This window comes from Orbicella franksi, chromosome 1 (assembly GCF_964199315.1).
Source record: "Orbicella franksi chromosome 1, jaOrbFran1.1, whole genome shotgun sequence".
NCBI classification, from domain to species: Eukaryota; Metazoa; Cnidaria; class Anthozoa; order Scleractinia; family Merulinidae; genus Orbicella; species Orbicella franksi.
In genome coordinates, this window is record NC_138145.1 from 5,462,372 (window position 1) to 5,489,683 (window position 27,312).

Here is a 27,312-nt window from a genome sequence, read left to right on the forward strand (position 1 = left end):
AGTGGTATTTCCAGACATGAAATTGGGAAAATATTCAGGAGAGCAGACTGACAAGCTGATGGCGTATGTGCTAGAGCGCCACGCAAATATCATTTATGGAAATGCTACTTTCAAGCAGAATTTGCAATCCTTATCATTTGTCTCCAAACACAGAGGGCGTGCTATGCCGTCAAACCTCTTTGATCCCAGGAGTGATATTCTGAAGAAAATATTTGTGAGCGAAGATGTATTCCCTGCCGGTGAACTCTACACCAACCCTGCTGTACTCGTCCTGTTGAAAGAACTTGGAATGAAAGGTGTTCACAATATCACTGGAAGCGATCTGTACCAAAGTGCTAAGCTGGTTTCCTTGCTTCCACTACTTGCAACTGCATTGCAGAAATCTAAAGCAATTTTACAGTATCTTGACGAAAATCCCCAGAAACTGCACGAACCCATCAATGGACAGCCACTGGGACAGCTACTAAAAGACATTAATTGGGTGTCAAGATTACAGCAGATGCCCCCTGGCTACCCTCCATCAGGTCCATGGTGGCAAAAGGGAGACAAAGAAAACAACTACTTTTTCAAGCCAGATGAAGTCAAAAGCTATCACCTAGTTAATCTGATTGGATCAGTTATGCCTGTTGTCGAGGTCGGGCCATCAATTGAAGTTTCCCAGTATTTTGGATGGCAAAACCAACCGGATATCGTTGATGTTGTGCAGCATTTGCAAACGGTAACCAGATGGTACTCCAAAGAAGAAAAACCGTTTTACATGGTGATGGTAGACTATATCTACTCGTTTCTGACCCACGTAGAGTCTTCTGCTGTGGAGCAAGCATTTGCCTTGGTTGAGCTAAATGAATGGGTTTGGAGTGGAGATGGCTTTGCATCGCCTAACCAGGTGCTTTCCGGTAAGCCATCTATTGATCTTGCACCCTACATGCATTCACTTCCCTCGGAGATGATGAAGCATTCAGATCTGTTTTACCGTTTTGGTATGAGGGAGCAAAGTGATCCAGCTGTTCTTGTGCAAGTCCTTGCCATGATCAAAGAGACGTACGACAACAGCATTGTCCAGTTCAGTTCTTTGGAGGTAAAACGTGACCTCCAGTTAACTGTCAACATCCTGAATGAGGTGGCGAATAAGCAGTTGCCTGCTGAGCTTCAAGCGAAGATTCTTCTTCCCATACATGTTGATGACAACTCCCGTGTTAGGCTTGAACAGGTTCAACACTGTGTGTATTGTGAGCGTGCATGGCTAAAGAAGGAAGGAGATTATGAAGATGTGGACTGTTTTTATGTCCACCCTATTGTTCCCAACAGTATTGCTGAATGCCTGGGTGTTCCAACCCTAACTAATCGAATGCTGGATCCCGATGAACTGTCCATAGGAGAAGATTTTGGACAAGACGAAAAACTCACTACTCGACTTAACAAACTTCTGGAGGGATACACTGATGGGTTTGCTGTACTCAAGGAGCTGATTCAAAATGCAGATGATGCCGGTGCCACTGAAGTTAGATTCCTGTATGATGAAAGAACCAACGAGGATGCTTTGACCTGTTTGATCAACGAGGGCATGAGGGGATGTCAAGGTCCTGCACTGTGGGTCTACAATGATGCTGAATTTAAGGATCAAGACTTTAAGAATATTACAAAGCTGAACGAGGCAACCAAAGTGGACGAAACTGAAAAGATTGGCAGATTTGGACTTGGCTTTAATGCAGTGTACAATCTGACTGATGTACCCATGCTGTTAAGTAAGAACTACTTTGTGATCTTGGATCCTCACACATCATACCTTGGGAAGGCATCATGCCTCGGGAAGCCAGGAATTAAGATCAACCTCAACAAAGATGTCAAGAACCTTCGTAAATTTGCCAACCAGTTCAAACCGTTCAATGGTATCTTTGGGTGCGATTTGCATCTAAACAAGAAGGACAACTCATTTGAGGGAACGCTTTTTCGATTTCCATTGAGAACGAAAGAGCAAGCTATAGAAAGTGAGATTAAGAAACTTTGTTATGACAAGCAGGAGATGCATACCCTTTTGCAAATGCTCCTACGCAAGGCGCATTATTTGCTTCTTTTCACACAGAATGTTTTGCGTGTTGGAATCTACAGTCTGCCGAGATTGTCGAGTCAAGATCCACAGCCATCATTAATGTTTGAAGTCTCCAAATCAATTCCACATGGAGGAATATTACGAGGATTGTCGTTTCCCGTCACGTTACCTGTCACTGCAGAGAAACTGGATGCAAGACTTCAGAGTTCTCTGAAGGAATTTAACTTTCTTCAAGCATCGTCGAAGGTGGCACGAGACTTAAGGGATCGAAGTACAGTTCCAGAAGACAACCCGAGTAAATTTCTCAAATCTTCATTCAGAGTAGACATTGATTGTTGTTTTACTGGGGTGGGTCTGAAGTTCTTCAATTCAGATGAGTGTTTTGGGGAAAAGCATGTCACATGGCTTGTCACGTCGTCGATGGGAAATGGGCAGGCAATGCAGTTTGCGAGGAATGATCATACTTGCATTCCCTCGGGAGGAGTGGCTGTTCAGTTAGTACCAAGCGGATGTAACCATTGTTTGCCGTTACCTGCTATGGGAAAAGGAGATGAATCTAATGAAGGTGGCATGATCTTCTGCTACCTTCCGCTTCCGATCTATAGTGGGCTACCTTTGCACATAAATGGAGCTTTTGCAGTAACTGCTAACAGGCGCCATTTGCAGGAAAAACTTGCAGATGACAAAAACTCCCATGGAGAAGACTGGAATAATGTGATTATGCAAGACACCATTTTGTCTGCATTTCTCTGTCTTCTTGAGGATTTGAAGTGCATAGCTCCTGATGACGCTTCATACAAGTTCCATTCATTATGGCCAAAGGCTGATGAGGTACACCGCGAATGCTGGCCTATCATGAACTCATTTTATACACAACTAGCCAGTGGAGATTATGCTCTTTTCTCAGATGGACACAAGTGGGCTCACATTCATCAAGTAGTTTTTCTTGATCCAGAGTTCCGCGTGGAGCCTCAAGTTGGACATACCTCATTGGCTGTTTTCTGTAGATTGGCAGTAGAAAACGAAGTGGTCATCGACCTTCCAGTTGATGTGTTCCAGTCTTTTATTGCTTGTGGTCTGGGGGATGTGATCAAGACCAGAATGTATAACAAGGGTCGATTTTTCCGTGAGCGTTTCTTCCCAAACATTTTGAAAGTTAGTCCAGACTTGAGAGATGTACTGATGCTACATGTTTTGGATAACAGCAGTGAAGAGTTTGATGAGCTGATAACGATGCATGCCTGCATTCCATCGTCACCACAAGGAGAGACTCTGAAAACTCCAGGCCAACTTGTAAACCCAAACCGGGGAGCAGCCTCTCTCTTTTGTGCTGCTGATGGAAGGTTCCCTTTTGGCACTAAGGATACCTTTTGCAATCCTCAACGACTCGCCAAACTAGAACAGCTAGGAATGGTATCTGATTGTCTTTCTTGGGAAGAGATTGTAGAAAGAGCTGAGAGCGTTGGCAGACTGAATGTAATTGACCGTAATGCAGCAGTCAGGCGTGTGGAAGCCTTACTTCCATTTATAGAGGCAACACTGAAGAGCAACGGTAAAGGTCTCTCAAGTTCCATTTGTGAACGCCTTCGGGAGGCTAAATTTCTTCCTCTTTTCCAGAAACCGAAGGGCTTTCCTCTTACCTGGAAAGGTGATGAATTTCAAAATAGAGAGAAGTTCCTGGTCTCCCCTAAAGATGTCTTTTTGAAGGAAAAGAAGTACGTAGTATGCTGCACTGAGCCGCTTGTTGGCCTAGATATGTCCAAAGAAGTGAAAGAATTGTTCAAGTTAGGAGACAAGGATGCCACTGTACGACATGTGATGAACCAACTTGAAGACGCAATGTCTACGAACATTGATTCCCTGAGCTGTGCAGATTTTGATGAGGTGAAACAAATTTGCACACAGGCGTATTCCTTTCTTCAGAACGCGATGACCACCTGTGGCCCTCGCGTTAAAGACGTCGTACGTGGCAGAAGATTCATTCTTATAGGGAGGAAGTTTCTCTCTGCAGACCGCGTGGCGTTGGAACTGAAGACAGACTGCGCACCATATCTTTATAAGCTTCCAGACCATTTAGCTGATGCCTACTGGAAATTGATGAATCTCGCCGGTGTTAGAGAGCAGTTTGAAGAGAGAGATTACATTTTGAGTCTTCAACAAGTAAAGAAACGATTTCAGGAAATGCCACTTGATCAGCCAAGCCTAGAGGTATCCGTTAATCTGGCACTTCAACTTGGAGAGACGTTAGGACAATCGAGGGGTGGTCCTTCAAGTCACCAGGGAACTGTTTTTCTTCCTGATTCTAGAGACATAATGCGACCACTAACTGAGCTTTGTATGAAGGACTGCCCATGGATGCCGGATGTTAGTGGTGTGCATTTTGTCAATGAGAGAATTTCTTGGACAACGTGTTACCAGTTAGGCGTTAAAACGCGAAGACAAGAAGCCTTGCAACACCATGAAGTCGGGATTCCCTTTGGACAAAGAGAGAAACTGACAAATCGTCTTAAACGGATTCTGACAGGGTACCCATGCGGGAAAGAGCTTTTAAAAGAGCTTATTCAAAATGCAGATGATGCGCAAGCAACTGAAATCTGTTTCATTAATGACCCACGTCACCATGCTGATGAAAGATTGTTCGAGGATAGTTGGAAGCCCCTACAGGGGCCTGCATTGTGCGTGTTCAACAACAGCCCATTTACATCTGCAGATATCAAAGGTGTACAGAATCTTGGCGAGGGTAGTAAGGGAGACGATAGCAACACCACTGGCCAGTATGGCGTCGGGTTTAATGCTGTCTACCATGTAACAGATGTACCATCCTTTAGGTCGAGTGGTGAAGAAATTGGGAATGTTTTGTGCGTGTTTGACCCGCATTGCAAGTATGTCCCAAATGCAAGTGATAAAGAACCAGGAAGAATGTTCAAAGACATCGAGATGCTGAAAAGAAAGTTTCCAGATGTCTTCCCTTGTTATCTAGAGGATCATTTCTCCATAGAAAATGCAACCATGTTCAGGTTCCCCCTAAGGTCGGAACAAATGGCTGAAGAATCCAAAATATCATCAGTCCCAGTAACGGCGAAGAAGTTAGACGTGATGATGGGAAACCTGAAGAAGGAATTGTTTGAGGTTCTCCTCTTCCTAAACAACGTGAAGAAAATAACTCTTTGCACGATCGATGAATCAAGTGGAAACATGATGAACAGTTACTCTGTGGAAATGCTAATATCCCAAACTGATGACGAGAAAAGGCAAGCATTTGCTGATTATATCAAAAAGTGTGGAAGTCAAGTTAAAGAAGACAACTTTCTTCCCACAAGCTTAGTTGTCGCGAAGTGTAGTTATGTCACGAGAATAAGAGACAACTGTGGAAAGGAGGAAAAATGGTTTATTGTCCAACAGGTTGGCTTTGAGAAGTCCTTGGAACAGAGTATTGTTGATGCATTCAAGGAGCACCAGTTATGCATGCTACCTCGTGGAGGTGTTGCCTGCCTTCTACAGAGTAACAAACCAAGTGAGCAAGTGAAAATTAAGAGGAAAGCATACTGCTTTCTCCCACTTCCATTTGAAACAGATTTGCCAGTTCACATCAATGGGCACTTTGCATTGGACCACGAGGCAAGACGACATCTATGGAGAGATGAAGATGGTGGCTATCGGAGTGACTGGAATAACGCGTTGTTGCGTGATGTTATTCCGTCATGTTATCTCACACTTCTGGACGAAGTGCGTGGCTTTCTTGAATTGCCAGTCATGAAGGATTATACTACACATCATAATCTTAATTGCGGCGAAGGTACCATCTTGAAAAGATTAGGTACCTATGAAGAGTATTTCCCAAGGTTTTCCGCTCAAGATCCACATTGTGAGACACTGGTAAAAGCGGTCTACAATGAAATGTGCAGCAAAGAGATGAGGCTGATTCCGTCAGTGAAAATGTTCGAAGAAAGTTCTGCAGCTAATCAGGAGGTCGATCTTAAAGTAACATGGTTTCCTCCGAATGGGGCTGGAAAGGATAAAACATACTTCAACGATTTCGAAAGAAAAGGTTGTTTTGCTGCATCACCCCAGAGAAGTGAAAGAGACAGTAATGAGGAGAACAAGACAATGAAGAAAAGTGTACCCAAGATTAAGCAGGAGTCAAGGCTTGAAAAAATTCTTCTCGAAACTGGCTTGAACCTTGTGGCCTTTTCAGAGAGCGTCTTCGACTCATTGAGAGAAGCTGGGGTGAGTGTTGACTCCATTTCGCCTTCTGCTGTTATGGCTTTCTTCAAGACTTTCAGTAGCCCCGATTCACTTTGCAAAATCAAAACGATTCCATGCCCTGTTGACAAGACGCCATTTAAGAATGCCGAAGGAGTGATTTGTGTCCTTAAGTACTGCAAAGACGCTGAGAAATTTGAGAAGAATCTAGAGGGAATGCCATTACTTCTAACTCAAGACAACTATTTGCACACATTTAGCACAACTGAGCCACAATGTTTGAGTTGCTATACAGATATTTTGCCAAATTCTCCGTCCATTTTTGTCCACGATGAAGTTCGTAAGAAAGTTTTTAAGGATGGGAAATATGCAAGGGTGCCTGTTTTCCGTCCCTTCGACACAGAAATTTTTGCATCGTACCTTCATGAATCCCTGCCTCAAGATTATCTTACTGAAGATCAGTACGTGGAATGGTGGCCAGATAACCCAGAGGGAAACTTACCAAGTCGAGACTGGATATGCAAGGTTTGGAGCTTTTTACAAGAGAATGGTAAAGCTGCTGTAAGCAAGTCGGATGAAAGTGCAGAGCCCAAAGCAGTCATCTGTTCACCTCTCTCATCACTGTCTAAATGGTGCATTCTGCCAGCAACTAAAAGAACCCAAATGGAAGGTAGAGAAATCCCTTGTTCGGCTAATCTGGAAAACATGCAAACAGTGTCAGAAGATGTCTTGGTGCCCTTAGGTAAAGCAGACTGTGTTCTTGATTTTGCCGAATACGGTATATCAAATCGAAAGTTGGTTGATGTTTTGAGACGTTTGGGCTTGCCGGAGCTTAATTCTGAGGTAATAACCAAGGAAAACTCTGGAACAGCATCCGTCACCCGAAAGGATTCGGTTAATTTTGCACGTAATCTTGTAGCCTCTCTAAAATCGCCAGCGTCGCTCCTCACCGCACTTGAACAGAAGCTGCCAAAGAATCTTCGCTCCCTTGAAGATGCATCACAGTCCATAGAGTTCCTTAAAGTCCTAGAGTACTTCAGTGATAACCGGCCAAGCCTCACCGATGTCGACAAAGAACCTTTACGTAACATGCCGTTTTACCCAACAGCCAGTGGTGCCATTGTGCGACTCAAGGGAAGGAAAGGATATATTCTGCCCAGTGAAATCCCAATGAATGAGCTTGATATTGTTGAATCCAGACTTGGCTGTTTGTTCTTAAAGTCTCATCCAAACCTGTCAGGCCTTTATGAATTCTTGGAAGTTGAACGTGTCTTTCCCGTGGAAGCGTATCTCAAGTTTATCTTGAAGTGTTTTCAGCATTTTAGTCAAGAGGGAAGGTTGGTTCACCTTACATATATCCGTCAACTGGTTTTTCGAACGAGTGGAGAGGAGAAGAAGACAGACGTGGATAAAGAAAGGCTGTTGGACAACTTGAAGAGGGTTGAATTCATTCCTACAAATGACGGCAGCATTATGTCAGCGTCCAGTTTCTATGACCCTCACGATGAGGTTTTCAAATTGCTGTTATCAGAAGACAAATTTCCACCAAAATCGTTCACCTCAGAAGAATGGCTGCCGTTTTTGAAAGAAATAGGCCTGGTTCACCAGCTGTCTCCAGACCTTTTCCGCAGATTTGCCACCCAAGTTGCTCATGAAGCTGCTACAGCGCGAACTGAGATTACAGAGGAAAAGTCTAAAGTTCTTGTCAAGCATCTTCTCTCTCGACAGAATGTGGTGAATGAGGGTCTCCTACGGGTTGTCTGCGACATTCCCTTTGTGGCTGGACATCCCCTGCGCCCACAGCTGCTAGAAATCTTTCCTCCATTTGCTAACAGGAAGGATAGTGAAACTCCCTTCATTTCCTATAAAGGAGCAGTTTGTGCCGCTTACGAGGATGTTACTTGGACAAAGGTATTTTTGCTTCCAAAATGGGCGGATCCTACATGTCATCGGGACAAGCTCGGTTGTCATGACGATACCCGCATAAACAACTACTGCAAGTTGTTTGTCGATCAACTTGGAATTGTGACGAAGCCATCAGTACATCTTGTTGTTGGTCACTGCATAACCATCTGTCACTATCTTCAAGGGAACAGCAAGGGAGAGAGCATTTCATCTGAGCGATGCCAAACAATAAGTGGAGTCATGAAACGTATTTACACATTTCTTCAGAGAAACGCAATCGAGAATGGTGTAGCGAAGAACCGGCTTCAAACAACACGCTGTATTTTGGTGGAAGGGGGCAAGAAATTAGTTTTCCCGAGTCAAGCGGTCCTCGAGCTTTATGAAGATCTTGAGATCAAACCATATCTCTACAGAGTGCCTCCAGAATTTGGCAAATTTCAACCATTGTTTGAATGCCTAGGCTGCACCAAGTCTGTAAGACCCACTCATTATGCAATGGTTTTGGAGATGTTACAGAAGAATTGCCAGAATGCCAAACTGCACCCAAACGAGGTTAGTCTGTGCTGCAAAGCGGTGAAAGGATTTTTTGAACGGATGCAGGAGCAGGTAGAAGAAGTGGCCGTTCTCTCCAAATTGTATCTACCAGCGGTGAGTTCAGGATACGGCGGCTGCCTAGATAGGCCACTAGCCACAGTCCCTGTCAGATTACAGAAATCGAAAGATCTGATATTCGTTGACGCACTTGCCTATGTGAATCGGATTCAGCGACTTGCCCAACCTTTGGTTCTGGACCTCAGTATGATGGACATCAGTTGTAAATCAGCTATGATCAACTATAAAGAGCTAATGATGAGATTGCCTCCAGGCCTACAGCCAAAAATGCTTTCCTCTGTGGTGAAAGAACGACTCATTATTCCAGAAAGTACTGAGATAGTGACGAGCGGAACTGTCAACGCTTTGAGACAGCAGCTTTCTTCTGCGCAGTTTGGTCGTGGGATTGCGAGACTAATTCAAGACGTTAACTCCGAGAACGAAGATTTCAATGAAGAAGTGATCGCAAATATGGAAAGTGATCTTCGTGGCATCGAGATCTGTGCTGTGAAAAATCTCAAAACGTCTCTTGTTTACAAAGGTGTACTCATTCCAGGAAGTGAAGCAGAAGTGCCATTCTTCCAGGAGAGGCTGTTAGTGTCTGGCAAGAAGATATGCAAAATGTATGTCAACGCCGTAAAAGAAGTGGACAAGCCCTTTTCGGCCATAACTTTAGTTTCCAATGTGATTGCAGAAATGTACGGAGGACTTCTCAGGAAGAGGGTGGTGCTAATTCCTGAGATGTTGCGTTGTCCTCTCAATGAGATTTGGTCCCTGTTGGATACAATGCATATTCGACAAGATGATACGTACAATGCAGCAGAAATGGATATCTATCCAGAGCCAGGTACCTTTATTCCAATTGAGGACCATCATTTGCTCAATGACGCCTTTGAGGAATTTGAACCTCAAGAATATGTGGGCTACGAGCTGGATGACCCAAGTCTGCACCTGAACGAAGGAGTTGCAACGTACATCTACGCTGTGATCATCGAAGAGGTAATGAATAAAGATTCCGTGCAATTGCCTACGAAGATGTACAGAATCAACATTGGACACAACAAAGAAGCAGTTGTGGTTGCTGCCGACCTGTACAAATTTCATCGAGTGAAAGAGATATCTGATCAGCACACTCCACGCTCAGGAAACGAAAACAGACAAGTGGTCTTCAATAAGATCTCTTACCTGTTGGAAGATGCATGGAGGCAAGAAGAGTTAAAACGAAGGCAAATAGTAAAAAGGCTTTACCTCCAGTGGCATCCAGACAAGAATTTAGGCAATGAACGATTGTGCACAGAGGTATTTCAGCACATACAAAGTGAGATTTCTAGACTGGGGAGTTCTTACGACAACTATTTTGTTTCCTGGGGTGCGCGTGCTAGAGAACATGGTTCGCGGCGGAAAGAATACAGGGAGCACTTCTCGCAGGAGTATGGATCTTGGGAATGTTCATCGAGTCCAAGGTCATGGCAGAGTGTTCCTCCAAGTTTCTGCAAGGGGAATTCGCAACCAGGAGAGGCCAGGCGCTGGTTTAGACAAGCTGAAGCCGACCTTGTGGCTGGTGCAGATGAAATTGCATTTAGCAGGCCTTCTTATGAGTGGGGATGTTTTATATGCCACCAGGTAACATTGTTTTCTTGGCTTAAAAAGCACACTTCTGGCTTATATTCTTGAGGTAATGTTTAATTTTAAACAGGCAGCGGGTGAAAGTCTCTGTGTTGTGATAGTTATTTGTGATTAAGGCGTGTATAAAGGTCTCGTGCCGTTTAAAATATCTTTCTCTATAATTTATAATTTATTTAATTTAATTTCATAGGCGGCGGAGAAGGCCTTGAAAGCCGCCCAGTATCAGGCAGACGCCAGCAAGATTAACGTTCACAACCTGGTCGAGAATTGCTTAGGTTTGAGTGACCCTGAGTTAATAGACTTGGCTAAGCAACTGGAACGTCTTGTGGGTGACTCAACACGTATGCGCTATCCGGACAGTATGTGTTACCCTCAGATCCCTCATGATGTGTACACGGCCCAGATGGCTCAAGAAGCGCTGACTATAGCCACGAAGATTGTAGATCGAGTGAGAGGCCGACTTACTTGAGGTGTGTGTCAATTCTCGCCGTTTTCCCTATAAGTTTTTGTCATCTGGGGTTTAGTCTTAAGTGTCTTTCTGGGCTAGGGTTTCATTTAGTTACTTCACAGCTAAGGGGAAACAGGAGGCCAACTTGTGGTAAGGTGAGGATTACCTCTGCCTACCCGGGAGAAATCTCGGGAGAATTTTTTTGGTTTGGTGGTTCATCGACCCTTGTTCCTTTTTTCTCATTACTTCCAAAGTTGTTTCTGACCTTAGCTTTAATTGACACTTTATCAATGGTCCTACAGGTACTGCCACATCGGAGACGCAAAACAAGAGTCGCACACAAATGTTCATGAACGCCAGATTTCTCCTGAGATTTGGTGAATGACTTCAGCATTACTTGAAGAGAAACAACCGGAATCTGATGAACACTTGTACATCAGTTGGTAGTTGTAGTCTTAGTCGAAGTTTGTTTTAGAGGGACTACTTCGTGAAGCGAAATCTTCAACCATTGTTTTGAAGTTCCTTACCATTTGAAGATAGCTCGTTACATTTAAAAAATTATTTTAATAGCGCCACAGCGCATTTACTAGTAAGAAGGAAAGCAATTCATATTTCTTCATTTACGAGTAGAGACGGTAGTTCATATCAGTGCAAGTGTAAGTTAAATTATCGTAATCATTGTAATAGAGGCCAATAACAGATAGCTAAGTTCTTGTGTCTTTTGCTGATCTATTTTGGAACGATTTTCCTTGGAAACAACTTGCGTAAGAAAATAAGAAATTGATAGTCTAGATAAGTTAAACTACAAGAAAGACATACTAGAACACCGCTGAAAACGTATTCTGATTGCTGCGTTCAGTCAGCAGACTTAATTTTTCCAGGGTAGATAGTAAACTTCAGCACAAGAACGTAAATGGTAGCCAGTCGAAGAAGGATAGAACCTAGAAATAGAAAAACTTGTTTTTCTTTCGTGCAACTTCTTCATTTGTAAGACAATACCACAAATCCAAAACAATCAAACGGGCATATTAAGGACTAAATGTTGGTTAGTTCGCTTTTTTGGTTTGTTAACAGAATCCTAAGTCAGTAGTTGCATGTTGTGCAACATTTGTTTTGCCCGTGGCTATTAAAAAGGCGATCAGTTCAGGTGGTCAGCGTTGGGAAGGTGTTTTAAATTAGAAATGGCGGACAGTGGCGATGCCTCATCATGCCTGAGTGATTCTGAAGATTTCAAAACTTTGGAGATACAAGATAAAGCTGACATTTCCCTACAAAGATCACAGGGCGTAGAGTGTAGTTTGTGATAAACAGCTTTTTTCTGTATACATTGTTAAGTCATAAGATTGACTGTTTTTAAAAGTAAGTTGTCGTGCTCAATAGACATGGTACAGTGAAAAATGGCTATAAATCTTTCCATGTTTGGGTAATTGGCAACTTCTTGTAGTTAATATTTTCATTTTAGCCTGGTCCAACAACTTTAAGCAACGTTTGAGCGACTATCTGCGTACAATTTTTTTAACAATTTGGAGCGTCTTTATGGACAGCCCTACTCCCGCATTCCGTTGAAATAGGAAAACGTAACATGATCACATGGGAGGTTTCTGTGGGATGCGAGCCATAGCGGTTGATTTTCCAAAACGTTGGGTGCTTTCCATTGAGCCGAAATTTCGAATATTTAGAAACGGGAAGAAATGGTATGGAAATTTCCTGGAAGTTTCCAGAATATCCGAAAATTGTTGATAAAAATTTCCGAGAGCGAAAAATTGAACGAAAACTCTGGGAGGAAAATCAAACGGAACGGAAATGCCTGGTACAAAAATCCGAAAATTTGAGTATACCCCGGGAACTTTGTCGTCTTTTCCCGAAATCCCGGAAAATGTTTTTGATTCAATTTTCAATTTTTCTTTGAATGGAAAGCGCCCACTGTTTAAACTTCGATGCTGAACGGATTTACTGTTATCAACAGCAAGACACCGCGTATGGATGATGCCTTTGAATTGTTTCTATCCTTAGCTATTGTGCGCTCCTATTTTCTGTTAAATAATGTGTTTTGGTGCAGTAACAATAACTAAACTGATTAATGTGGAAAACTTTTGAATTATTACGGTATTTAAATTATTGGACCAAAAACTAGAAGATTGCTTATCTTCAGTCTCATGAAGGAACCAACATAGTTCAACGTTTATCCAAGCCCTAGGTATGACAATGAATGGATTCGGCTGCCACTAAGATTTCTATACATTATGGGCATCTCAGCTTTAAACTTACGTAAATAATTTCGGAAAAAAATTAACAAGTAGAATTTCTGGAACTAACTTTCATCCCAGTCGCAAAAAGTTTGAATCACGTCGCTAAGTTGTGAAGTTTATAAACCTGCGATCGTTGTACTTAGTGATGACTGATTCTGCCGACGAGTTCCTGGAATTCCCTGTCCATACCTTTTGAATCATTTGTACATTTTCTTCTCTGGCCTTTTTGCTTTGAAAGATAAAAGTTTTAATCGCTTTGATGAGTGAATCCTTTCGAGTGCTGAGCTTACCGAGTAACCAATGTATTCATTCTTCCAGTCGCTGTGATTGGTTTACCTTATCATCTCATGAATGTTCTAGAACAAGCCACTTGACCCGCTCGAAAAGCTTGCAAATCAGTCATCTATTAATAGAACGATCCGTTATTTACAAGCTGCGTGGATTTATTGCGCCGGTTAACTCATAGAAAGTGTGTTCTACTGCTTAAATGCATCGTTCAAATTCTCTGGGAGTGAAGTGCGTGAGGTTTTCCTCTGTAGTCAATGGTGTTAGACAAACACACAGAAACAAGCATGTAAACCAAAAAGAGGAAGATTACCACAAACAATCAAAGACGGAAAACAAACAAAAGAAACATAAAGAGGGTGTCGTAGTTTCATTTTTTTGTTTTCTCATGTTGTAGAGTTCACCATATTTAAACGTAAATAATATTTACTGTTCATTAAAACTGCCCGTGATAAACTGAAAGCCGGGTTCTTCAGTAAAATTGAGAAAGCTACTAGCCCTTTGAAAAGGATTTTTAAAATGTGTTGCTCAGGTTTGCCAGAGTTAATACAGTATGACCTGAAGTAAAGACAAAATACAGCGTAAGAACCCGTTATCCTTTCTTGTGGAAAAACTGATTACACTTTTAAATATATTTCCGAGTGATACCCTCTCATGATCACAGCTACAAACTCTTACAAATGAAATGTCATGGAACTAACTAAAGCAAGCCGTTTTTTCTGTCGTGTTACTTTGCAGGTCTAAGAACATGTGATAGGATAATCTTTGGTAATGTTTTCTTTCAAGAACAAAAATGAAAGTTTAAGGCACTGATGGGGCACGTCATACAATCAAATTTTCTTCAGAATCAGGCAATTCCATAGCACTTGAACTTCCCCAATGTATGGTAGCCTTTCTCGTCCTCGCCTCCAGTATCTCCAAACCTCAGCTGCTTAACTGGAAGATGTGTCTTGTCAGTGAGAAGACCGCTGTCTTCACGCCATTCCGTATCATTGGCATCACATTCACAGTGGTCGTTGGGCTTTGCACACGAGTTGTCAATTCCGCATGCGCACTTATAACTGCCCGGTGGTGCTCCGCCCCAATAGTTCATGACAATAGAATCACGTGACACCCACCAGGCAGTATTTCCTCGAACATCAATGAGGCATGGCACTCGTACTTTATAAACTGCTCACAGAACAAAGAGACTGTGGTGAGACTTGCCAGCTGAGAAAGACTCGCTTTTGTGTATTGAATGTCACGTGAATATGATCCTGGATCTTCAAATCCGTCCACCAGCGTTCTGTTTTCGCTGTCGTGACTTATGACGGTCACGCCAACTCCATTCTTGTCCGTCATGTCACAGGTGACGTTATAAGGTGGCCCGTCTCCTTCATCATCAGGATCAATAACATAAGTTCCACTTTCTACCGTAAGATTCAGTATCTTTAAGTGGCTGCATGACTTTGGAAACGCTGGATGGAAATAATAACAGCTTAATGTATCTGTACTATACATAAAGAAACATTTGACAGAAACTTGCATCCATGGAACTTAGACTTCAACTGACTGAATTAATATACACTTTCTTTATGACAACAAACTTTTGGGCCTTAGAAACCTTTATTTAGAGCTCCATAATCATTGGACCTAAATAGGAGAAATTGAAACCCTCCTGAAGATTAGGCACCCATCAAGTGTCACTCAGCTAAAGCAACGAAATAATTTAATCTTGATATGATCACAGTTTACTTTACTATTGATGTGTGACGTCTCTCCTAAATACCGGCCAACTGGAACGTAGTCAGCAGTGTTATAACAGGGTATCAAAACTTTTGAACACTCGAGAAGAGATTTCTAGATACTGAAACATTTTCCGATAGAAACCCCTCTGGAACAATTAAAAAGCTAGGGATGTAAACAAAAGGTAATAACCATTTGTCTCCATATAGTGTAATGAATAATATATAGGTTTAGCCAAACCTAAGAGCGGAGCTCCTGATTGTAATATGTGAACCATAAAGAAAAACAAAAATTGTTTTCCTTGGATCAGAAACTCAACAAATGATTTGTTGCGAGCATGTAATTGTCCAGTGTGTGATTTCACTATTTTTCCCCAGTTAAAACGTAACAAGCTATACCCAACAAGGGTACCCAATTTTTTCCAAGATTGTACAAATTATGTATCCACCATATCAGGGACTTTCCAAGAGACGATTGTGCAAGGAATATCTCGAAAGAAATTCAACAACGCGCAAGTGATAAATTCGCACCGAAATTTTGCCTATGGACGTAACCCCTCCTTAACCCCCAGATTAATAACTTGGCTTGGGCCCGCGATCTAAACCTGAGCCCGTTAATATCAAAGATGTACCTATGGTAATTGTGTACTCTAAGCTCGCGAACGCGCGGTGCAAGTGGCGTAAAAGAGTTACTTTTTTTTCGTGAATTAAAAGCCCCTGGAGGAAGCAACTCTCAGTAGACTCTTAAAAGTTATGATAAGGTTAATCTAAAAAGTTTGTTTGGTGAAAAAAAAAAAAAATTTAGAATTTGCTGCACCTTAGGAAATGTGATATCAAGGCTACTTTTATCAAGGTTTGATTTTGATAGTCGATCAATGGCTTTGTTATTAGAACTACTTGGAACTGTTACCAGCAAGACAGCTAAACATCATGCAGTCTGTAATATATAGTAGCTAACGGCAAACGGCAGATTGGTGTTGATTCTGTATAACAACAACCAATTTAATTATAACATCGTCACGCAATAGAGCGGTTTTCATTTGAGTGTCGAAAATTAATTGGTTTTGCATCAACTACGCCACACGATTGGCTAAACAAACCCGCGCTAGTTCTTCATCCAATCAGAATTAAGACCAAAACCAATCGTGACTCGGTAGCATTCGTTTTCCAGCACTTTGAGTCCGCTACATGTAATTACTTCGAGCTTTGATTGGTTCACTAGTTTGTCTGTGTCCTTTGTGATTCGCTAGAATGATTACTTCGGTTTTGGTTTTACGACACTCGATTGTAAACCGCTCTAGCATGGTCTTATTCTGTTGTCGGCAATGATTGTAGCTTTTTTCGGTTTTGATATTCCACAAAACCACTTCCAAGGAATATCGATTTCAAAACTGACCCATTTAAACGAGAGACATTATTGAAGATAAACAGTGTTACCTAACTTGAGACTTGAAACAACCAGACACATGAAAAACTGTATAAATTTTGTAAGAGGCAATGAAATCTGCAGAAGTTTCCTTGTCACATTATCCTTCCCACCGTCTGAGAGCCTTTTAGTGACGAAAGGTCAGTTACAGAAAAAAAATTTGGCGCTTAATAAAAGACGTAAGTTTACCTCTTTGATCCGCGCAAGGAATCCGTTTCAAAACGGAAGAAACACTGTTTCACCTCAAAGTCTAATCTAATTAATTTGCGGCCGTCATTTCTTTGGTTTTCACACAGAAAACCACTTCAAATGAGTATCTCAGGATTGATTCCAAGGAACTTTTCAACTAGAAGACAGTGGTACTCAGTGAACAGAACTTAATTGAGACTTAATTCAAAAAATAAAAAAAAATTGCGCAAATTTGGACTTGATTTGGACTTTTCTCTTTTTTCGTGAACTGCACGTAATGCAAATGATATCGATGGGAACCTCGCGAATGCCATCACGGACGAAAGCCCCCTTACCATTCCAACTGTGCATTTTGAACACTCGTTCCCGTCTTAGATATCACCAAGTTGTGGAGTGGCTAAGACTCATTTCATTCGAAATTTCATGTAATGCGAAAAGCAAAGCCTTGATGGCATGTTAACGTATGCCATAGATTATGATTCTTCGGCTGATATCGAATCCTGAACTCTTTTATAACCCATCTGCAAAGACGTGGCTCAACCATAGTAAACGCAGCATCGTAAATGGCAGAATAAGGCCAATCGATACAAGAATACCTGTTCTGTTTGTAGAAAAACAAAGATGGCCGTTCTAAACTCGGGATGAAATCTTCACACACATGGTTCACCTTTACAAGCGGCAATTTGATTGGTTGTTAATAGTAGCCCCAATCTGATTGTTGTGACATACATACATATATCACTCATCCACTCATCCACTCATCCGCTCATAACATAGCCCAGACCCGTTGACTAAGAGGTGCTTTTTACAAAAAAATAAACTCAAAAATTCGATAACATACGAGTGAAGTGACTACTTGACAATCATAAAAATGAAATGACATTATCAAACCTTCTGTGTTCATATCACAGTAAGTCAAGATAGCCTCTCCAGAACCAGTGGCATCCAACCACGAGTTACCGCTGACCGCTTGTCCTCCTTCATTTGCTTTGATTTCCTTGCATGACTGAGCTGGAAGAGTGGGAATGGAACCAAGTTGCTCTGATGAGAGTAAAGAGACTTTTACTCAACAATGTAATCGTTCAGAGAGGGGATGGAGCCGATTGGCTCTGGTTAGAATGCAAAGAGTCTCCTTCAAGATAAAATTTAGACTTAAGGACGTTCGCGCTAATTGTTTCTGCGCATACTTACTGCGCACGCAAATTCAAAGGTCACGTCATGGATTTAAGCGCGCGGGCTAAGTAATAGAGTGAACAATTATAAAAAATGATAGGGCAGATGGCCATTGTTACAGCTTTTCCTGGATTTAACGATCTTGGACGTTCGGTGACCCCTATTTTTCTTTTGATGGATCATTTTCTCTACCGATTTTCTACGTTTAGCGAAAAAATGAAGAAAATCTACCGACTAGAAGTTTGAATATTGTGCAAAATGCACCATCGAATTCCGTTTTTTGTAGCTCTTCGTTAATCTGTGCGACGGTTTCAAATGCCTCTTAAAAGGGTTAAATTATTTTGAAAACGTTGGTGACATTTGGAATTATTTACGCAACAGGCCCACTTCTACAAGATATGACTACAAGATATGACTAAGATATGACTAAGATATGACTAAGATATGACTAAGATATGACTAAGATATGACTAAGATATGACTAAGATATGACTAAGATATGACTAAGATATGACTAAGATATGACTAAGATATGACTAAGATATGACTAAGATATGACTAAGATATGACTAAGATATGACTAAGATATGACTAAGATATGACTAAGATATGACTAAGATCGTTTGCCTCCGTTGACTAACCTTCGTTAGTATCACCCAACTAGTGGACTAATGCAAATCCTGCATTCTAATTGGTTACGCTACTAGAGGACTATTAGTAATAGTCCTCGAGTAGCGAAATCGGCGCAATCGAGCGTGATGCTTTCTTTCGTTTTATTCCCAAATAAATATTTCTTCAACTTCCATTTGCTAAGTTTATTATTGCCTTTTCTGTCCGACTAGTTGGGTGATACTAAAACAATTAGACCCTTCGCCCTTAAGGGCCACGGGTCAATAGCCCATTCGGCTTCGCCTCATGGGCTATTGACCCGTAGCCCTTGCGGGCTACGGGTCTAATTGTTAAATAGTTTTAACTACAAACCCCTGTAGACCATGCTGAATTACGTGCGCCGATTTTTAAAAATCAGGTTAATTTTCCACACGCTTTATCTCTGAAAGAAGTCGGTGACCCCCAATGTTTTTTGCATTTCTGACACAAGTAACTCGTTATCTGACTGCAGTGAAAATTTAAAAAAATCTATCGACTGGAAAATTTGCGCGCGAACGTCCTTTAATAACATCACAAATAATTCCTATTTCTAATCACAATAACTTTTACTTCTGTGTCCTCCACGCTTCATGTAGAATCGATCTGGATCTGAAACAAATTGGTCTGGTTTTGCCTCCTTGGTTCTGTTGTTCATCTCGCAGATGTTTGTCTTTATAACATAATTGTAGCTCTGGCATCTGTCTTCATAATGGCAATTCACTAAACATTCAAATGAAGATGGCGTCACTAAAGTCTTGAACGTGTAACCCTTCAAAGCTTTGCCGTAAATTGGTTGTTCCGCGGGACATTGTTCAGCGGTTTTACCCTGACACTTGTAGGATGATGCCAGGAAAAGTAACGTTGTCAACATCTGTTTTGGATTCATTGCAGCTAGAGAAAGAAAAAGATAATTGATTTGAGGTAAAAAGTTCATACCAAAGGGTCGCTTAGAATCGAGCAAAACACGTCTAAGGCGCTTCAGTTATTAAAGATTTTCTGCGAGAGCATACACCTCCATCGTAGATTCTAAAAATGTTCATTTCTTTCTGAAGAAAAATTTCAGTAAAACTTTAAAATTTGGCATTTCAGTGCTTCTGATAAGTTCAAAATTCATTCTTATAGGGGCGAGGTTAAGTTCTTATAACTCCCTAGAGGCTTTCGTAAGAATTGCCTTGTCTCTGATGAATGGCTAGTGGGACCGAGCAATTAAAAGTCAGAAACCGTTCCTTTTAGGGAAATGCTGTTTTATATTATTTCATTGTTTCGTTTCAATTCTCCGCTGGAGTAGATCACTATCCGGTTTCATAACCCGAATTTTTCGCGGTGGTTACAATAAGCGCGACGAACTATAGTTTTCTAATATTTAAATGTTTTAAAAATCAAAATTAAAGGTACTCAGTTATTTCAGTATAATATTATAAGGAATATGCTTGTTTTGCGTGCCTTACCGGTACCTATTAAAACAGCATGCAATCCAGATCCTGCAATCTCAGTATCAAACATAAGTGTGTGTTTGTGTAAGTGTGTTTGCTTTTTCGAAAACTATGGAACGAAACTGACACTGAAAAAAATTCAACAATGTAACAAAAATAAAAGACAGCACCAATTTTGTCTTCATTTTACGCGTTTGGAGACAAAACTAAAATTGCGTTCTGTGTATTAAGCATGCAGTGCATAATAGTTGTTTAATCCTATTTTTGTCGACACAAAAACCAATACTTGCTTTAATATCGATTTACGTCGTCACAGATGCGAACAAAACACACAAACGAAACAATCAAAAAACCCAAACAGAAAACATTTCAATATTCCCTTAGGTAATACAGTTTTCTCACCTACATCGAGTAGGGTATGTCTGCTGATCCAGGATTTAGGTATTTTCCTAACACAATTCACAAGAAGATGACGTGTTTTTTCGAAGCCACTAATCTAGTTTCTTTCTAATGAAATCATGACTTATTTAGCAAAAGAATGCTGACGACATTTATTGAATTAATTGAAAATAAGAAAAACATGACAGGGGTCCTTTCGCTAATTAAAAGCTGGCATCTTTTTCTCAAGCTCATTACTCGAGTATACTGAAGAAATAAAGAAATCATGATTTATTTAAGAGGAGAACTCCTAAAAAATCAATTGACAATCGATTTGTTTTGGTTTTATTCCGTTTCCTGGTTGCATGTTTAGCTGTGAATCGAAAAGAGAAAACTGATGAACTTCGGAAATAGTGTCAAGCTATTAAATGCCAGTTCATGACACTCTCAATAAGCGGTACACTCCTTTTTAAGCTAAAAAAGAAAAAATCAAACCAGGGTTTTCCACCAGCACATTCGTCAGCTATTCCTTGGATAAGCTGAGTTCATGTTTTGCATTTGTTTTCAAAGTATTCATAAAAGATCCCCTGCAATGTGTTGTCCAGGTAATATTGTTTTCCTTCTCGAGAAGAATTCTTTTCCACAACCATAAAAAGTTCGTCTTGCTGTTGTTAATCATATCAAAAGAAGAGAAGCTGATCGAATTTCGTGAATAGGACTTTTTTTATTGTTCAGTCAGCTCACTGACTGTATCGATCCACGGGTGACCTGCATCAACAGATGGAAAAATACTCTATGTGCGGAAGCGGAGGATAAGAGAAAACTTCACTAAATAATCTGGCTAAAAATGCACTATAAGACATACACCACCCTAGCGAATGTCGAAAACATTCGTAGTGATTCAGTCTTCCAGTTATTCTAACATTAATTATTCTTTTAAATAAGGGTCTCAAATTACTTAATTATCGTTTCAAAGTTGAAAGACATTAAAATAAACTGAAGTAGCCGGATTACAGAGTGTAGAAATAAAAAAAGCCCACGACATATCATTTTACACCAGTGTAATATTTACACCAACCAAAATATCTGAAGCGGGTTTTAATTGCACGAGTACAGAAACACGCTGAACAGAAACCATTGGAAGTCTGCGAATGCGGCATCCGCAAAGTCATATAGCGGAATTTGCAACCAAAATCAACTCAAATGAAATCAAATATATCTATTTTCGTTATTTTGATAACAGAGATATAAAAAATACAAAAACAAAAAGAGCAGAAAACAAATGTAGATTAAATCACGTTTAAAGAGATTAAATTTGAAATTTAAATATATAAGTTTTTAAGTACGTGTGCAGCAGCCAGAGTAGCAGAGGTTTCACGTTGGCTGCTGAATGTGCATGAATCTGATGTACTGAATCAAATACGAATTGATATTGCATCGAGTCAGGGACTGACGGGGTGTTGTTATCGATCAAAGAAAAATACGTTATTTCAGCAGGGCACCTTGTTCGAGAAAAACACGAACTCTATACAGACAGTTCTCATGCTTCGGCAACTGAAAGACATCGGCTCAGTTCAAATATTTTCCAGCCCTAGCTGTGGCAGTTGCCTTATTTTTCAAGATTAGTACCGGCAGTGGAGACTGTGGTATCAGGAGGCGATGAAGGCACCAACATTACATCTATCTTAGATAGTTTCAGCTAAGGATTCTAAAGTCAAAATTAAGTGCATATTGAAATGTTTTGGTAGTTTATTGAGCAGACACGCGGTTTACAGACTGCATGTTTATTCTTGATTGTAATACGAAAAAGTAAACAGGTACCTTAGGGTTGCAGAAACATTTAACCACGCCAACCAAATGTTGTAATTTGAGAATTGGAATCTTATATAAAATTGTTACGCCAAAAATACTAAAATACTAGCAAAAGATAAAGTGGAAATTACAATGAGTTACCCATTCAACGTGTGTGCCTTTACTTCTGCCGTAATATTCACAGTCCCGCTCTGTTGTCTTTAACTTTTCGGTGTCCATCTGCCGAGTTTCTCATTCTTTTCTCTTTGCGATAGCTAAACAGTCATCGAATGAAAACAAAGCTGCTTGAACACCGCACAAAATGTTATTTTCACACACCGTCATGTTTCAAGCTGCTTTAACCGAGTGGAAACTGTTCGACGTAACATATCAAACACAAAAGACCGTGTTTGACCACATTTCCAAACACCGAGAAGAGAGTTGAAATACCACTCGTAACGCAGCTAGTATTTTTGATGAACTTCAAGGTGTTTGGTACGGTGGTCAAACACTGTCTTGAGTGTTTGATATATCTTCTCAACTAAGGAGAACACGGAGAAATAAAATCGTAAAAATATATGCTAATTAAGATCTCATATCCAAAAACCGTCACGGTCATGATTCCCTTTGTTTAAAGGCGATGAATTATTAATGAGTCTGAGGAGAGGTCTTCTGACATTTCCAAATCAAAATGAATCACATAACATACTGCGTAGACTGTATTCACTGCAGGGAAGAGTTACGACTCCCTTCACAATTCCCTGCTGCGATTTATTTACCCTGTAAATCGTGAAAAGAAACCCGAAGACGTAATTGATTGTTTTTAACTGTGTCAGTTTCGTTCGATAGTTTGCGCTAAATAAAAGCACACAATTATGCTCGGTATTGACATTACAGGATCTGGATTGTTGTTTTAAATAATTAAGTACCGGTAAGGCACACAAAAGAAGCATATTCCTTATAATATTATACTGAAATAACTGAATACCTTTTGATTTTTCCTTAGACGTTAGAAAACCATACTTCGTGGCACTTATTATAACCTTTCCACGGTGAAAAATTCGGGTTATAGAACAGGGATAGTAATTTAGTCCAGCAGAGAATTGAAAAGAAAAAATGAAATAATATAACAAAGCATTTCCTTGAAAGAAACGGTTTCTGGCCTTTAATTGCTTGGCCCCACTAGAGTTCATTCATCAGAGATGAGGCAATTCTTACGAAAGCCTCTAGGGAGCTATGAGGACATGCCCTCGTCCCCACAAGAATGGATTTTGAACTTATAAGGAGCACATAAATGCCAAATTTTAAAGCTTTCCTGAAATATTTCTTCAGAAAAAATGAACATGTTTCGAATCTAAGTTGGAGGCGTATGCTCCCGCAGAAAACTTAAATAATTGAAGCACCTTAGACGTGTTTTGCTCGATTCTAAAAGACGGTTTGACCCTTTGGTGCAAAGGATTTATCTTAATTGAATCGTATTTTCCTTTCTCTAGCTGCAATGAATCCAAAACAGATGTCGGTCATGTTACTTTTTCTGGCATCATCCCATAAGTGTCAGGGTAGAACCGCTGAACAATGTCCCGCGGAACAACCAATTTACGGCAAAGCTTTGAAGGGTTACACGTTCAAGACTTTAGTGACGTCATCTTCATTTGGATGTTTAGTGGATTGCCATTATGAAGACAGATGCCAGAGCTACAATTATGTTATAAAGACAAATATCTGCGAGATGAACAACAGAACCAATGAGGCCAAACCAGACCAATTTGTTTCAGATCCAGATCGATTCTACATGAAGCGTGGAGCACACAGAAGTAAAGTTATAGTGATTATAAATATGAGTTATTTGTGATTCTATTAAAGCTGAACGATTATATTGTTGGGTAAAGTCTCTTTACTCTCATCAGAGCAACTCGGCTCCATTCCCACTCTTCCAGCTCAGTCATGCAAGGAAATCAAAGCAAACGAAGAAGGACAAGCGGTCAGCGGTAACTCGTGGTTGGATGCCGCTGGCTCTGGAGATGTTATCTTGGCTTACTGTGACATGAACACAGAAGGTTTGATAACATGTCATTTTATTATAATTTTGAAGTTGCGGGGCTGACTACTTGGCTATTTACACAACGCAGTCGAGGAGTTGAACTTAAATGGCTATTACCTTTTGCCTACATCCCTAGCTTTTTATTTTTCCAGAGTGGTTACTATCGGAAAATGTTTCAGTATTTAGAAATCTCTTCTCGAGCGTTTAAAAGTTTTGATACTGTCTGTTATAAGACCGCTGACCGCGTTCCAGTTAGGTATTTAGGAGAGACGTCACACATCAATAGTTAAGTAAACCGTGATCATACAGTTGAAGCTCTCCTTGCGACCACTCTCGTAAGCGACCAGCTCTATAGTCTACTAGTGCGACCATAGTTTGGGATTACCCCACTGGACATTTCCATTGTTGTTAAGCTCTTGTAAGCGACCACTCAGAGTCTTTTACACATAAATCAACACTTTAATAAAACTTCCCACGGCGCTGATGGTTATTTTGGTCTGAAAAATTGAACGTAAAGTTTAGCCGTATCTATATCAGATATAGAGACACTCATCAAACATTAATTTCTTTTGTTTTTTCTTTTTAAATTATTAATGAGTTTCTGAAGCTCTCGTAAGCGACCACCTTTTCTTGGTTTACCATGCGGTCGCTTACGAGAGCTCATTCTTATAAGCGACCTATGGCGAAAGTAATTTTGCTACACATGGCGCGCCATAAGCGACCAGGTCTAGTTACGACCAATTTTTCGAATTTCCGAGTTGGTCGCTTACGAGTGATCATATCGTGATTAAATTATTTTGTTGTTTCAGTTGAGTCACTTGATATGTGTGTAATCCTTAGATGGGTTTCATTTTCTTCTTTTTAGGTTCAATTATTATGGACCTCTATATAATAGTTTCCAAGGTGACCCAAACGTTTCCAGTCATGAAGAAAGTGTTACATGTATTTGAATAAGTCAGTTGAAGTTCTTCGGATGCATGATTCTATAAAATGCTTCTTTATGTATATTATGGGTATTATTAAGCTGTTTTTATTTCCGTCCAGCGTTACCAAAGTCATGCAGCCACTTAAACATACTGAACCCTAAGCAGAAAGTGGAACTTATCGATCCTGACGGTGAATGAGGCTTGCCTACTTTATATAACGTCACTTGTGACATGACGGACAAGGATGGGGTTGGCGTGACCGTCACAAGTCACGACAGCGAAAACAGAACGCTGGTGGACGGATGTGATGGTCTGGGGTGTTATTCACGTGACATTCAATACACGGAAGCGAGTCTTGTGCAGCTCGCAAGTCTCGCCAATGTCTGCACACACTGCGAACAATTTATCAAGTATGAGTGCTTTGGTTCATTGTTGTTTAAGGACAAGACTGGGGTGCAGCACAACCCGGTTGTGACAAGTGCGCATGCAGGATGAACGGCTCATGTGCAAAACCAGAACGACCTTGCAACTGTGATAAGAATGACGCTAAATGGCGAGAAGACAGCGGTCTCCTCACTGACAAGACACATCTTCCAGTTAAACAGCTCAGGTGTGGAGATACGCATCATGATAATAACAAGGACTTTGATGAACTTGGCTACCATACCCTGGTAAAGTTCAAGTGTTATGAAAATGTCTGACTGGACAGCGCTATAGATATAAGTTATTCACTGTCGTTTCCAAGAAGACAGTGACATCAAACTGCATAAAAAAGGCGCTTGGAGCGAGATATCTTAACGTGGGATTAGTTTCAGCTGAGTTTTAAATCAATAAAAGTAAGTAAAACACTTGATGCGTGTTTCATTTTTAGAATGGTTTCATTTTCTTCTATTTAATTACATGTAGGTCTCAGAAGTTTCCTGTCACAAAGAAGGCGTAATTTAAACCAGCCAGTTGAAGTCTAAATTCCGTGGATGCGTGATTCTGTAAAATTTTTCTTTATGTATATTAAGGATACATTAAGCTGTTATTATTTCCGCCCAGCGTTACCAAAGTCTTGCAGCCACTTAAAGATACTTAAGCTTACGGCAAAAGTGGAACTTATGTTATTGATCCTGACGGTGAAGGAGACTTGCCTCCTTTATATAACGTGACCTATGATATGACATATAGGAATGGAGTTGGCGTGAAGGTGCAGGATTGTATTCACGTTACATCCAATACAAGAGAGCGAGTCTTTCTCAGCTAGCGATTCATGCTACAGTCTCTTTGTTCTGCAAGCAGTTTAGAATGTATGAGTGCGGTGAGTCATTGATGTTCGAGGAAAATGTTTCCTGGTGGGTGTCATGTGATTCTATTGACATGAACTATAGGGGCGGAGCATCACCGCGTAGTGATAAGTGCGCATGCGGGATTGACAACTCGTGTGCAGTTCCCAAAGACCACTAACTGTGATGCCAATGATGAGGAATGGCGTGAAGACAGCGGTCTCCTCACTGACAAGACACATCTTCCAGTTAAGGAGCTGGTGTTTGGAGATACTGGAGGCGAGGAAGAAAAGTTGAATGCTATGGAATTGCCTGATTATGAAGTAGACTTGACGCTATGAGGTGTTCCCGCCAGTACCTTAAATATTCATTTTTGTTCTTGAAATAAAAAAAAAGCAAAAGCAAGTTACACTATTATTACATTTTCTTACACCTGCAAAGTAATGCGACAGTATATCTGATCACAGAAAAAACGACTTGCTTTAGCTGCCTGAAATTTCATGTTTTAGACTCAAAGTCATCCTCTCTCGTATAACTGATATATTTAAAAGTGTAATGTAATCAGTTTTTGAGTGGATGAAGGGTTCCTTTCCTGTATCTTCTCTTGGCTTTATGTCTTACTGTTTAAACTTTATTCGAATGTTTGTAAATTGGTGTCGTCAGGCAAACCTAAGCAACACATTAAATCCTTTTTAAGATGCTAGTAGCTTTTTCAATTTTTCAAAAGAACTCGGCTTTCAAACCTGCGACAGACGACATTTTGTTAAATTTGTAAATAGTTCATCACGAGCAGTTTTAATGCAAGTATTAACTACGTTTCAATGCTAATAACTGTGCAATGTAAAAAATATATTAAAAAACATGCTATGGCGTCATCTTGCTGTTTGTTTTGTTTGTTTTGTTTGTTTGTGTTAATCTAGTTTGTTTGAGAGAAACCTCACGCAGTTAACATCACCTC

General features: G+C 40.5%; 1 protein-coding gene and 3 pseudogenes across 1 annotated transcript; 3 read left to right on the forward strand and 1 right to left on the reverse strand.

Moving 5' to 3' along the window:
• The first annotated feature begins 16 nt into the window (after window positions 1-16).
• Window positions 17-11,297, forward strand: LOC145474872 (sacsin-like). Its single transcript, XM_081455203.1, has 2 exons — window positions 17-10,372; window positions 10,566-11,297. Exons 1-2 carry the CDS (start codon window positions 17-19, stop codon window positions 10,842-10,844), a joined length of 10,635 nt encoding a protein of 3,544 aa, XP_081311329.1. The 3' UTR covers window positions 10,845-11,297.
• Window positions 11,298-14,011: 2,714 nt separating this feature from the next.
• On the reverse strand, window positions 14,012-14,763 carry LOC145472232 (neurexin-4-like; annotated as a pseudogene).
• A 10,370-nt stretch (window positions 14,764-25,133) lies between these two features.
• LOC145482536 (contactin-associated protein 1-like) lies at window positions 25,134-25,787 on the forward strand (annotated as a pseudogene).
• A 273-nt stretch (window positions 25,788-26,060) lies between these two features.
• LOC145470272 (contactin-associated protein-like 2) lies at window positions 26,061-27,092 on the forward strand (annotated as a pseudogene).
• Window positions 27,093-27,312: the final 220 nt, after the last annotated feature.